Source organism: Chionomys nivalis, chromosome 3 (assembly GCF_950005125.1).
Source record: "Chionomys nivalis chromosome 3, mChiNiv1.1, whole genome shotgun sequence".
Lineage (NCBI taxonomy): Eukaryota > Metazoa > Chordata > Mammalia > Rodentia > Cricetidae > Chionomys > Chionomys nivalis.
The window spans coordinates 67,537,214-67,551,473 of record NC_080088.1 but is presented as its reverse complement, the minus strand read 5'-3'; the positions used below and the strand labels follow the sequence as shown (position 1 = coordinate 67,551,473).

General features: G+C 39.9%; 1 protein-coding gene across 5 annotated transcripts in view; it reads left to right on the top strand.

The window, feature by feature from the left end:
* The window catches only part of Il1rap (interleukin 1 receptor accessory protein), a 139,165-nt gene that overhangs the window by 112,065 nt on the left and 12,840 nt on the right, over nucleotides 1–14,260 (top strand). For 4 of the 5 annotated variants that reach the window (XR_009056812.1, XR_009056811.1, XM_057764133.1 and 1 more), the window contains exons 9-10: nucleotides 6,624–6,773; nucleotides 8,188–8,331. Coding sequence is in view for 3 of the 5 variants with exons in the window: in XM_057764133.1 (XP_057620116.1) it covers nucleotides 6,624–6,773; nucleotides 8,188–8,331 (294 nt within the window). In the remaining 2 variants the exon portion in view is untranslated. Of the gene's footprint in view, nucleotides 1–6,623; nucleotides 6,774–8,187; nucleotides 8,332–11,126; nucleotides 14,221–14,260 lie in introns of those variants that run through there. The other variant, XM_057764134.1, reaches the window with a different exon arrangement.

The following is a 14,260-nucleotide window of genomic DNA, read 5'->3' as shown; positions in this document are numbered from 1 at the left end:
GCATTCTTACTAGTTCATACTATCATCAACTGTTCAATAAATGCTAGCTCTTATTTCTCTAAGGGTGTTATAAGCAATAATTAACAAAAGCATCTGTAATCAAACAAGTACCATTATAGTCTAGGTTACAAAATAAATCAAATTACTTTAGTTCAAGACCTGTTAGAGCCTTTAATATTTAACATTCCAAATGAAGGTCTTCAGGGGTTTAGATTGCTGCAGGCTGGGTGTTTTCAATTGTGTTAAAATCCATATTGCTGAAGTACAAAGAATCTGGGGGTTTTCTTTTTTGGCATGTACTCTGTAAAACAATAATAGAAGATGACATAAATTGATCACTTATCAATGTTTTATGTGGGAGACGTACCCAAGGATGTCCACCCAAGTAACTATTGTAGCATAGAAACTCAGATTCTAAGTGTAGTGGGGACAATATTGAGCCTGTGAAGGGACACATGACCTTCTTGACCAATGAGTGTTGATTCCAAGATTTTATGTCTGCACATCATCAAAAGTATGACAGGAAGCACAAAGTGGTGACCCAGGCTTGTAATCCTGCCATATGGGAGATTTGATCCAGGAAGTTTAGGAGTTCGAGGTCAGCGTCAGCTACCTAGAATATTGACGACCAGCTTGGATTACATGAGACCCCAACTCAAACACAAACAGCAAACATGACAGGGAGAGATTAACACGTGGAATGAGAATTCCCCGGATCAGGTTTTATTGACTGCACATTTCATCCATTCAGTTGGCTAAAGTCCTTCATATGAGAGAACTAAAGTAAACATGTCTAACGTGCAGTTGTTTGGTGATCAGAGAGTAGCAAGGTAGGTTCTAAGGAGACGTGTGTTTTAAATCATATGAGAAGTTGCCAAACAGGTTTGCTGTTGCACACGGCCCCCAGCACAGCACAGAGCCTTTGTACACTCTCTTTTCTCACCAGTTTTTGGATATGTCAACTGTTAAGATTCTAGCTTCTTAGGAAATGAGTGTTTGTGTCTCACTGCAGTTGCTCTTCGAGTCCCTGGTGATGCTGAAGGCTTTGTTGTAAATTCATTGATCATTAATAAATCTTTCTGTGAGACCAGTAAAAATCTTTGGTCATTTTCAGCTGGATCGTTTGTTTTACATTTAGTGTGGTATGTAACTCATGCTGGACACATGCATACAAGACACATAACCACATATGCATGCCCAGATTTACACACACCGAATGCACATCTTTTGTTAACTTTTTTGGAATGTTAAAAATATTTCCATCCAGCTTGTGAATTTATTCATTTTTGAAAGATTTGTTTCTATTTACATGTATGAGTGTTTTTGCCAGCATGTATGCATGTGTATCGTGTGTGTGCTTAGTGCCTGCAGATGGCAGAAGGAGACATCAGAGCCCTTGAAAGTGGAGTTAAAGACAGCTGGGAGCCAGCATACAGGTGGTAACTCCCCAGCAAGAATGCTGGTGCTCTTAATCCCTAAGTCCATGAGTTGATGTTTTGATAAGCACAGTTCTCAGTAATGTGAGGAAGCTCGTTTCACCAGTCTCTTTTCATGTGTTAGTGCTTTCTGAATTCTGTGCTTCTATTCTCTGTTGTATAAAGTCAAATGATGGCAGGCTTTGTTCAAAGATTTCTCCTTTCTATTTAGGCCTTTGTTCCATCGTAGATTGTAGTCTTGAGGGCGTGAGTTGCAGACTGGAGTCTGATGTTGACTTTGTTCTGTTTCTCCACAGAAATAGTTGTTCTGACATCTTGTTGAATGTGTTTCACTGTTTTTTTTTTTCTTGAAATGTCTTGAAAGTTCGGTCAAAAATTCAATTATCTTTATGAGTTTCTGCATTTCTTGCTCTACCCCTTTAATCAATAGTTGCTGCTTAGTCTTACACCATTTTTATTACTATAGTGTGAAATTATTAAATAAGACACTGTTGCCCTTTTCTCTTTTTCAAGGTAGTTTCATTATTTTAGAAAAATACATAGTTTCCTTACATGTTTTAGTACCAGTTTATCAATTTCTATTCTTCTTTGATTTTGATTGAGACCCCATTAAATTTGTGAGTAACACTGAAGACTTACCAATACCGATTCTATCAATCCATAAAGATGATAGACCTCTCCATTTATGTAGAGTCTTAGTAATTTATTTCATCAATTTAAAAAAAGTTGAGTGTACAGGTTTTTATTACATGTTATCAAATTTGTCTCTAAAGAATTTAAAAATGTATGCCATCAGACTTTTTAAGTTTTCTAATTGTTTATTAATAAAGCATAGTCATGCAGTTAATTGATTTTTATGTGCTCACCTTGAGCTCTTCTTCAAAATTCAATTATCACAATTTCTGCTTGTCTCTCTCTTATTCTTTTTCCTTAAGAGTGTATTTTCTTGTGTCAGTTTTCTAAGTTGTCCTTCAGGGCACTCCCTTGTTCTTCTAAGTTGTCATGTATGGGCATGCTTTCTGGGGATTATTTCTTTCAATTGTTTCAGAGCCTATGGAGGCTTTAGTGGTTTTTGTTATGATAAATGATTTGTATGCTTTTTCAAGAATATATTTTTCATGTTTTGAATTTCTGCCTCACTGGAATGTCTCCATTGATATTTCCTATTTACTCTTCACAAGTGTTCACTTAAAAAAATCTCAGCAGACACCTTTTAATATGGATTTTAAAATGCTTAGCTAGTCATTAAATCATCTCTGCCAATTCTGGATTCTATTTTTACTTGTTGATATGTCTTTTGAACGTTGATTCTTTTATCTTTCTGCTTTCTAGTGTTTTATTGTTATTTATCATAGATGTTATGCCGTGGAATGTATTTTGTGAGCAAGTTGAGTTTTATTGTAGCAGGTGTTTAATTTGTTTATATTATAGGTTTCCCTTCCTTTTCTCCCTTCTCTTCTTCCTTCTGGAATTCTCTTAATCGAGTATGTTACAGTAGCTAGAAATGCCCTTTCTGGTAGGGCTGGGTGGGTACACTTCTCAGGCTCAGCCATGTAGGCTCCAACGCCGGACACCTGGGTCACCTCAGATTCGCATGTGCTTCTATGGTTTTTCATTTTTTAGTGTTCTTTATAGGACATTGTAAGTGCAAACCAAGTCTCCACAGCTTTGCATTTTCACACTCTTTGCCACAGACTGAAGATAACCTCATGCAGATTCCTAGAGTTCATTTTCTCCTCAACTCTCTTCTTTCTGTTACTTAGTCCTTGAAATGCAAACTGGCACAATCATCTCAACTCTCAATTCTCTCCCTAGCTCAGAGCAGCCACCACCTTCTTAGGACTTTCCTTTCTGTACCAAAATCTGGAAGATTACCTTTGATAATTATTAGAAAGAAAAAGACATAATGACCATGGGCTTATCTTAGTTTTACCAGTTCTCCAACTGTATGAAGCTAAAATGCAACAACAACAGCACTATGTAAGGTATTCCAGAGTGCAGGCTAGTTCATTATCATTTACTTTTCTGGTACCAAAGGTGAGGTCCAGAGGACAGAGGTTGTAGCCTCATCCCTGAACCATCAGATTTGCAGACCAATTCACCATTCTCTGTTTTGACATCACTAAAATAAAACACTCTTTTGTTAACATTTCAAACTAATGGCCATCACCACAATTTTAAAAATTATGCATAATTGAGTACTGACTAGCCTTGTTCTCTGTGGCAGGGGACAATTGGCAGTTCAGGCACCTGGCATTCAGAGGAAGAGCTCAGTAAATTGCAAGCCCAGTTACAACAATGAAGATAGATAATTTGGGTTGCCAAGGACAAAATTTATTGTAGAGCCAGAACCAAAAGCAGGGGAGAGGACCGGTGCTGGGGTCTTTCATTCTTTTAACAAAGATGGCTGGCAGGGTATGTGGAGTTCAGGGCCAGTTTATAATACAGAGCTGCAAAGCACATTCTGATTTGGGGAGTAGCAATAAGCAAATGACGGCATTTGGCTACGTTCTAATTGAGACTTATTGCAATCAATGAGGGGGAGTTCAGGAGTCCAGCGTGGTCAGATTGCATCACTCCTTCTTAATTGGAAACCGTTTTGTCTGAGATGGCATCAGTGCAAACTTGTCATTTCAAATGCCGAGGCTCGCAGTAGGAAGGACACAAAATAGAGGCCAAGGGTCACTGCTTCCCTGTAACGTCCTTTCGCTTTACAAGACAACCCTTTAGAACCACAGCCATTTAGATGAGCAGTCTGGTGGATTATTAATTTTTGGGTCCAATCAGTTAAGCACCATTAGGGAATCTTTAAAAAGAAGATGACACCAGGAAGCACAATCTGAGCTGTAAATATGAGCTGTGTCATCGGAGATACAAAACAAAATTGAAGAGCCCTCTTCAAAGTGAAAGAGGCTGTAGAAATGAGCCTGGCAGAGAGAAATCAATTGTTTAATTGATCTTTTGGTCATCAAGCAAGACCTCTATTAATACCTGGAAAAACACCCACCCATTTAGAGGACCACCATCCTGCGACCCCAGGACTGGGTTACACCTGATAACAAGGTTTGAATGGTCAGTTCCAGCATTCCCCTGTACTAGATAGACAACACACTGAATTCAGGTTGATGAACTTGAAAGTCCGAGATTTATCTCTAAATCGAGAACTTTGGACTCTGCTCCAGGTTGCTTATCGTGTTTTCATTCGGATTAAATGTCATTTGTAAAGTTCTCCCAGCCACTGAGTCCGCATCTGGCCAATGATCTAACACCAGGGAAGCATTCCATGTGCACTTTGAAGAGAACCTAGATAGCAGTCCCGCTCTGAAGGAGATTCTCCATACCTCATCTCAGCAAACAGATGTTCAGCACTAAAGTGTTCAACTGCTCAGAGAAGCATCTTTTTCTCTCCGCTCTTACACCTCCCCTGGTCCAGTCTCACTCCATCTGGCCCAGGTCTCCCCATCTCATGACCTGCTTTTTCAAAACATCAGTAACAATTTTTAAACTAACCCAATGAAATATTCTCTTGTTTCTGTGCTTCCCCTGCATTAGATTTTTTTTTAGCCCTTCCTGCTGTCTTCCCTTTCTATCCCTCAAGCATCTGGCAGATATGCCAATAAAGGCATTATCGAGCCAGCCAATACCAAGCCCAGCTTCATCTCCTGCAAATTACTCTGTTCTTCCTCAAAGTCTTCAGCTGCCGTGCCACAGCTAACGTAGCAAACAAATGATGCTTCTGCCCTTGACTGTAACTTTGGACTTCTTTCCTTATCCTGAAAGAGGAAAGGGCTATTTCTGGGAAAGTTTGTTGAGAACCCAGGTGCTGCAGGGATAGGATGGACAAAATGGAAGGTGTGGAGGCCTAGTCTATTTTGCAGGGAGTGGGAAGGAATGGTGAAGGAGTAACTCTCTACAGTTCACTAATATTGCTAAGATAAAATCATTGAAAAGTAGATATTTCTATGAACAAAGGCCGGGCTGAAGAACAGAACAGCTTTATTGGTGGGATGAAGATATATATATATATATATATATCATATATATATATATATATATATATATATATATATATAAATGAACTTTGAAATTAAAAAAAAAGAAAGACATATTATGGCCAGAAGTCATACTATGGTCACAGCATTATGTTTGCTTTTCCTGAGCCCTTTGAAACAAGGACAGTGTAAATGAGACAGGACAGTGATTGGAGGCTTGGTTAGAATAGTCAGTGGAGTGAACAGAGCTTGTCTTAATTCCTAGCTTTTAATAAGTTGGGAATTATCTCACTCTTATTTCTGTCCATAAAGCCTGCCTATGGTATTCACAGTGTCAAAAAGTAAGTAGATAACAAGGAAACAATCAAATCCCTGAAAGTCAGCCTTTGAAGTGTTTGTCACAGAACTGTGAGCTTGGGAAATATAAGAACCAAATACCACTTCCTATTCTGTAGATTTGCCAAAACTCAATGAAAATACTAGTTTGAAGCCTCTTTTAAATAAAGGAAAGGAATCAGATTTCTCTGATATTGACGTTAGAAAGAGGATGAAGTCAAAATTAATAGACACGGCAAGATTTTTGCTCAGGTATACTCCTCTGATAATGGACCTCTCTTCTGGGAGGGATCTTGGGAGAGCACTGCAAGAACAAACAGTCTCTGGACACAGCAGTTTCAAAACTATCCCTGTTCTAGGATCATGGCACAGTGCTGCAGTCTCAGTTCCCAGGAGGCTGAGGCAGGAAGTTGGTGAGGTTGAGCTGAAGAGCAAGACCTTCTCAGTTTATACATGACTGGGGTTATAGTTCAACAGTAGAGCTTGCCTAGCATGGACAAGGCCCTGTGTTGAGTTGAATATGATAACCTTCCTGGAAACCCTTCCCAATGTTAACATCCTATTTATTTTATATACATTTAGGATCTATTCAAATCACTGAGTCATTTAAAGCACTTTCTGTACCAGGAACTATAAACCACAGCAGTAAGAACAACAAAAGAGTAAATAAATAGTATGCAATCTAGTATTTAAAAAATTATGCCTAATCTGTTATCATGTTGTTTCTGCTTGTTAATATTTGCAAGTCAAGTGCCTGACTTGGCCGTTGGGCTGCTCCAGCCATGAAGGACATGGGGGATCACTATGATCACTGAGTAGAAGTTAATTATCATCATCATTATTTTGTCATTTGCTTTAGTAATACCGCCGAGGTACACAGTGGAACTTGCCTGTGGTTTTGGAGCCACGGTATTTCTGGTGGTGGTTCTCATCGTGGTCTACCATGTTTACTGGCTGGAGATGGTCCTCTTTTACCGGGCTCACTTCGGAACAGACGAAACAATTCTTGGTGAGTACTGGAAGTATGATACAAATCTCTTGTATCACCATCTTTAGACAATGTGTTTCTCTAGCATATGAGCCACTGTATTTAATAAGATCATCTTTGATTTTAGCTCTTACTAGTAAAAATCTTTGCAGTATGCCCTGTTCACCTTTCTTGATGGAAATATGGTTTAGTCTAGACTAGATTTGTCATTATATAAATATGATGCATATTATATATGAAATTAACATTTCCCCCAATGGTTCAAAGGGCATACGTGAAAATAAGGATTTGATTCAATATTCATACATTGTTCTTTCAGTATAAAATGATATCTAAAATGTTAATGAGATGTTTTGCCAACTTTCAAATACAGAAGGCTGCTTTAAAGTCCTGGCACATCTCAGGGGGACAGCTGCGCTCAGATGGTCAACAGACACATGTGGTTCTTGGTCACTAGAGAGGACAGTGCAGGGCCACAGCCTTTTGTTTTGCTTTGTTTTGTCCTTTGTGTTGTGACACAGTGTCTCATTGTGCAGCTCAGGCTGACCTCAATCCTGAGTGCTGGGATGGTTGGTCTGCACCACCACGTTCAGCTGTAGGTTCATATGCTTCAGGGGAAGATCCATGGGCCAGCAGCATCATGATAATCCGAAAGCATTTTAGGTGGAGACTTTTAAACATGACTCCTTCTGAACCAGAACATATGCTATAACAATACCCCCAGGTGGTCCAGGTGTACATAAGAGTGTATTGTTTACCTTGCTCTCACTAATAAAACTCTTTCCAATGTGTATTCCTGGGAGAAATTTTCCTGGCAGTATCACTGAGACATCTGAATCTTTACCAAATCTCTACTGTACAGGAAAAGGAGAAACAGCCCACCCCATAAAATTCTAATTCAGCAGGCCTTGGGAAGAAACATATAATCTATATTTTTAACGACTCATGAATTTTATTAAGCAAATTTCAGAAAGATCAATATATCGATCTTAACATAATTTAATTCTAGTTCTTTTTGGGTATAATTTAGTCAGTCTCAAAAAGTCTTTCTTAATTTAGAATTCTAATGTATAAACGAGTTGTTTTCTAGAACACTGCGTAGAAATTTCCTGCCTGGCCTTAGCTCCCAGGACCTTTGGTGTGCATCCTTGTTTCCGTGATTCAGGGGACAGTCTTTGTCCACTACAGGCGTCACTCCCTGAGATGAGAGTAGAAGATACATCAGATATAGTCTGAACCCACATGGTCCTTCTGCCTGAATCCTGTCACCACTACAAAATTACAGTGAGATCTGTCACATTCTTCACAGATGCAAAAAGGAAATAAATGAAAAAAAATTAAAACGCCCAACACCCAAAAGTTAGATTTAAGAAAAAAAAAGAACAATTTGAGAAGTTTTTTCTAATTTGCTTTGGCTCTGTGCTCCTTTTGCTAGATGGAAAAGAATATGATATTTATGTTTCCTATGCAAGAAATGCTGAAGAAGAGGAGTTTGTGTTGCTGACGCTCCGTGGCGTTTTGGAGAATGAATTTGGATACAAGCTGTGCATTTTCGACAGAGACAGCCTGCCTGGGGGAAGTAGGTATCACGCATGAGCAACACGGGTGCCACCCTGAGGGGCGAAGTGGATCCTGAGTTTCTGGTGCATGAATGGGTTGTAGCACAGTCATGGTGTTCAGATACTGAGCATACAGTTCCTTCAGGTAATGGAGACTTCTCCAGATGTACAGCCACAGTGTCAGGTAGACAATGTTCAGTCTAGTCCATGGTTTTAAACTTTTCCCTTGTAATCTCAAAGAGTTCCATGCCGGAAAAGAGCCAGCCCTGAGGAAGTCAATCTCACTGGAATTTAGATTTTCAAGAAGCCTTGGGCTGACACACATTAATTTTCGTTCATTTTCTTTAACAAAGACCAAATGGAGAGAATGTTTCTTTACACAAACTGAGTTTTACTCTGCTTACCTGGAACGGAGCTGCAGGACAGAGTAGAGCACTTCCCCGCTAACACAGCATGCCCTTTTCTACTTTCTCACCATTTCCTCACCTCTGAGCCAGCGAGCTGCTGCTGTCCAAATCTGCCTGTTCATTGTTTGTATTTCCTTTTCTAACAGTGTGGATGTTTGTGTTTTAGCGTAACATATGGAAGGCTATTGCATTCTACCTAGTTTTACAAAGAAAAGCTTGAACTAATGTTAAAAACCAATGCTTCCTCTTTTCAAGTCCAAACAGTCATGGTTCATTCAGGAGTTTGGTAGCAAGCATGGCAGCAACACTGTTCAACACTGTTCAATTCCCTTTCCTATCTAATATAAGCACACTGACTCCCATCTGGCGCAGAGAAAGATATTTTCCTCTCTTTTTCCAAGGAAATCTGTTCACGTTGACTGTTCTATATGTTTTTGAAATGCGTGGGTAATTGATACCTGAAACAGTTTTCTTCTCATTTTGAGTTAATAGATCATTTTGTTTATCTGCCCAGCCATCACCCCAAGCCTGAGCTTGTGTTCTACAGAAAATGTCTCCTTGTGTGTCATTGTGCCATGAAATGATCACTTACATGGTGAAAGGCAAAGTTCTATTCATATTAATTAACAATTTGCTTAACTCATTCATGCATCTATTGATTCGTTTACAAAGTCAATCAAATTATCTTATCTACTATGTGAAGAGTGAATAAAAGATGCGCAGTATATATCCGGATAAGACCTGCAGGGGACTAACAGTCCTTCAAAAAATGCAGCTACTCTTGCACACTGCAGGCCCTCTTCTCTTTGGATTCTTCCTGCTGCTATTTCTGAGGCCACTTTGCTGCTCAACCTCTTTCTGTGCTTAGACACAGTCAACCTCTGCTGGAAATGCTTAAAGGAAACACACACCCCTTCCTGGGTTCTCCCCTAGGCTGCACATGTTAGATTTTACCTGGCAACTCCTTCCCTATTACTTCTGCACCCGTAAAGATTAAGAATGGAAATCACTGCAGAGGGGAATGTGATACAGGTTCGCACACCACCAGGGCACTGCCTGGAGCCAGCGAGCAAGCATCGCTCCTCTAGGTGAAGGATTATGCCGGTCTCCTTGAGCATCTGTGAGCAGATAGATTAGTCTCAAGAATTTAGCAGCAGGAATTAATCAGAGCCCTTGAATAAAATTAGCCTGTGTTTCCCTCTTCTCCACTTTGTTTTGTTTATCTCGGGGAAAGTGTTTGCTAGTGAATGTAAGTACAGCAGCTAGCATTTGCTGAAAAAGGGCTGGCTTCCCAGGGACTAAATGTTGAGGAGAAAGATCCGTGTTCTGCTTTCATCTCCACCCCAGAGAAAAGGAAGGGGCTGATGTGGGAAGACACTGTTGGCCAAAATGCCATTTGTTTGAGTTACTAATGCAGCTACATTGTGACATCAGTTGGCATCAGGAAAGTACACATCTGTAGCCAGCTTTCTTGGGCCACCAGCCCCCAAATCACGACAGAGAAGCTTATTATTAATTATGAATTTTTGGCATTAGCTTAGGCTTGTTTCTAACTAGTCTTTTTTTTTTTCCTTTAACTTAAGTTAACCCATTTCTACTAATCTATGTGCTGCCCTGAGGCTTGTTTACCCCATCTAAATACTGTCCATTCTGCTTTTCTGCTTCCTCCATGTCTGGCTGTCTCCTGGCTTGCTGGCTGGCTAGCTGGCTCCCCTTTTCTCTCTGCCTGCCAACCCCACCTATCCTTCCTCGGCCTAGATATTAGCTGTTCAGCTTTTTATTAGACCGATCAGGTGCCTTAGGCAGGCAAGGTAAAACAGCAACACCTCTTTGCATAGTTAAACAAATTCAGCATAAACAAAGGCAACACATCTTGTGTAGTTAAACAATTATTCTATTCCACAACACACATCAGCAGACAGATACTCCACATTCTCTGCTCTTGCCCTTGGTTAGCTGCAACTTAAACTTGGGAACTTTGAATCTGTAGTACATGGTTTTTAATTCTTTTCATATGATGGCTTATTCTAGAGTATCTTTCAGGAGCCAGTTGGGCTGAGACACAACGCTGTTTGAAGAAATTGATGTCACTGCAATGTGTCTAGTCTATCTTGCTCAAACAGTGCTTGTGAGGACTGGGTGACAGCCGTCCACCATACTTTTGGCTTTAGCTAATTTGGAAATATTTTGGGCATAGGACATTTATATAGAACTCCATTTTCCCTGAGCAGAGTGACGTTCGGTGGACAGTATGTTTGGATTAAAGATGAATACTGTTGTTGGGGAGCGTGTTAGAGTTTTGATTCTCAGGTAGCCATTCCCAGTCCCCTCCCTGCCTTTGCTCCCTGAGCTTCTTACATCAGGTGGTTCCTGGCCAACACTAATCCCCACGGTGTTTTCTTTCCCAGTTGTCACAGATGAGACCTTGAGCTTCATTCAGAAAAGCAGACGCCTCCTGGTTGTCCTAAGCCCCAACTACGTGCTCCAGGGAACACAGGCCCTCCTGGAGCTCAAGGCAGGCCTAGAAAATATGGCCTCCCGGGGCAACATCAACGTCATTTTAGTACAGTACAAACCTGTGAAGGACATGAAGGTGAAAGAGCTGAAGAGGGCTAAGACGGTGCTCACGGTCATTAAATGGAAAGGGGAGAAATCCAAGTATCCCCAGGGCAGGTTCTGGAAGCAGCTGCAGGTGGCCATGCCAGTGAAGAAGAGTTCCAGGTGGTCTAGCAGTGACAAGCAGGGTCTATCCTATTCGTCCCTGAAAAATGTATGAAAGGGAAAGCCAAGGAGCAAAAGAAACAAATGGGCTCATGTGAGGAAGAGCCCCCTTCTTCCCTCCCAGGCTGTGGCTTCATAGATAGAAAGAGAACCCTGTCTAAGCCCCTCATAAGGAAACATCCTAGGGATTGTGTGACTGGCAGTTTTGCTTCTCAGGCAAACTTAAGGGTTAGAGTGATATTCTCTACAGTCTGTCGTGAGGTCTGTAGTCATTATGCTCTTTGCGAGTCAAAGATGTGTTCGATGCATCCTCCATCTCTGTTCCTCCCTCTCTTTTAATCTCTTTGGAAAAATGTCATCATTATGGAGCCCCTTTGCCCAGTGACTCGAAGCTCCTTTAAAGATAGGTTACAGGGAGTATCACCTGTTTTGCCGTAGGATTTTCCTTGAGTTTTATTTTATTTTCAGTCATCCATTGAACATATCACCAGAGGTTAAATCTATTTCAACTGAGGATAATTCACTCCATTGCTTATTTGTCTGTTGAATCCACTGCCTCAGTAAGACTAACAGTCAAACTACAGCTGTTCCTAATGGCGGATTAAGTGGCAAGATCCCTTTCATACTACTAAAACCACATTTCCCTTGTCTCAGGTAATGGATAGCATATTTATAAACTTGACAAAGTCACAGCTTCTGCCTTATCATCGTAGCTTCTCAAGGGTGTACAGATAGAGAGGTCCACACTTGTCAGTCTGTCTCCCTACCTATCGTGTCCATTGTCCACACTTCATAGGAGGCACCAAGCTTTTACTGGTGCTAACAGAAAAGCGAGAAAATGCCAAAATGCTCTCAGGGCGTTGTTGACACTGGAAGAGAACAGGAAGCAGGATACTTGCAGTTTGTCTTTTAATTCCAACCTTACTAATAGGAGAACCAGGGAAGTGGTTAATCCCTGCTCATTCGCACCTCTTCATTATGAAGTGGAGTTGAGAGGTAGCGATTTTCCTTTTGGCATTACTATTCTAAAAGAATGACCACATCCAATAATTTATTCACGAGTACATGTAGTACCTTGTTCCAAATAAATCACCCTGAAAGTCACTGTTGATGAAACTGGGGATTTTTAGTTTTAAGCAGAGGTTTACTATTCCTCGGACTTGTAAAAGTGAAAAGTAAGTACATTTACATTTAGAGTGGCCAGTTTCTACATCGTGTCTAGCATGTGTGTATACGTATACACATCTGCAATATCGGTACATGTGAATTTTATGTGTGTATGTATATAGAAGTTCCCACAAACTATGTGTATGGGTGTATATCCACTTGCCTGTAAATTATCTGTGTGTATGTATTTGGGGCTATACATAATCACACACATATATCTTTAAACAACCATTGGTATATTATTAAAAGCCAGTAGAATTATTGTCCAGTTTTAAAATTTATGTTTATAGTGCAATGGTTTTCTGTTGGTGCTTTCATTCCACTACTGTTTTATTTGTGACTTCTTGGTTCTCTGTGTATAGTTATCATAGATCTTGCCTCCCCTGGACTAGTATGAATGACTTACTGTTCTTACAGTTGATCTGGGCTGCAGGGCTATCTCTTGTCCAAGGACCTCCCATTATCACTGTTCACCTGATATCAGTTGATGTTCTATTATATTTCCTGTGAGACACATTTAAAGTCTAAGTTATGTGAATCTCAGTGCTCAGCTGTGTGGACTACTGACTGATGAAGAAAAACAGACATAGTTATAAATGAGTCTGAGTATCCCATGAAACACATCTTCTAACTTAAGGAAGACTTTATCCAAGTTATGTTAATGTTAATAAGAAATTCTGAAATTTTCTCTTATTTTAAGTGTTCATCAGTACTGATGCCTGCAATAAATTATTGCTCTGTGTTAGAATTATTGGTTACTCTAAATTGAAAAGAGTTCCCTTGTGAATCTTTGACATAAAAACTATAATATATAGTCTTTTCGGCTTTTTAAAAGTTTAGTGCTTTTTGTTATTTCAAATAATTACCATTTCCACTAATAACCCTTTAATCACAGTACCAGATGAAAGCTGGCCCCAGATAAGCTTTGAATGTTACTTCCAGCACGAGCTATAGGAAAGGAAGGGACAAGCCCCTCACCGCAGGCCAGTCTCTGCACTGTGTAGTTTCTGCCCTGCTGGATTCTGTACTCAGCCCAACTGCTGTTCTATACCCCTAGAAATGCTTCATGGTTTCCTATTTATACTCTTCTTTGTTGTACTGACCCTGCTCCAATTCCATAGTGTAAAGCATCTCATCTCAACACTAAAGAATGTATCTCATCCTAAGAGAACTTAGTTTCAAGACTCTTGTCTGAGTTTCAGAAGATGCTCCATACAGAATATCAGAGCTCTGGAGGAGGGGTCACACACTTGTCCTAGGAGGGCAAGAAGATATATCATGTCTCTTATGAATAAAAAAACATCCTCCATAGTTTTAGGTTTATGATAAAGGGAACGTCTGCACCCAGGTTAACAAAGAACCATGCTATATAGAGTGTCTACTCACACAGTCACATGTGGTCTATTTAATTGTCTTTTGTACTTTAAATGACTCCCTGGGATTCTACTAATAAAGTACTGTCCTCTACTGGGAAACAAAGCATCACTCCACTTGTTACTTATGCATCGGTTTCCATAGGTTTTAGTACTTTATGACTGTCTTTTTAATTTTATTCATACCCATTTGTATTTTCCATTTTCATTTGATTTGTATATTTTCATATTTTTTACAATAAACCATTTATTTTCAACTTTGAATTTTATTTTGTGCATGT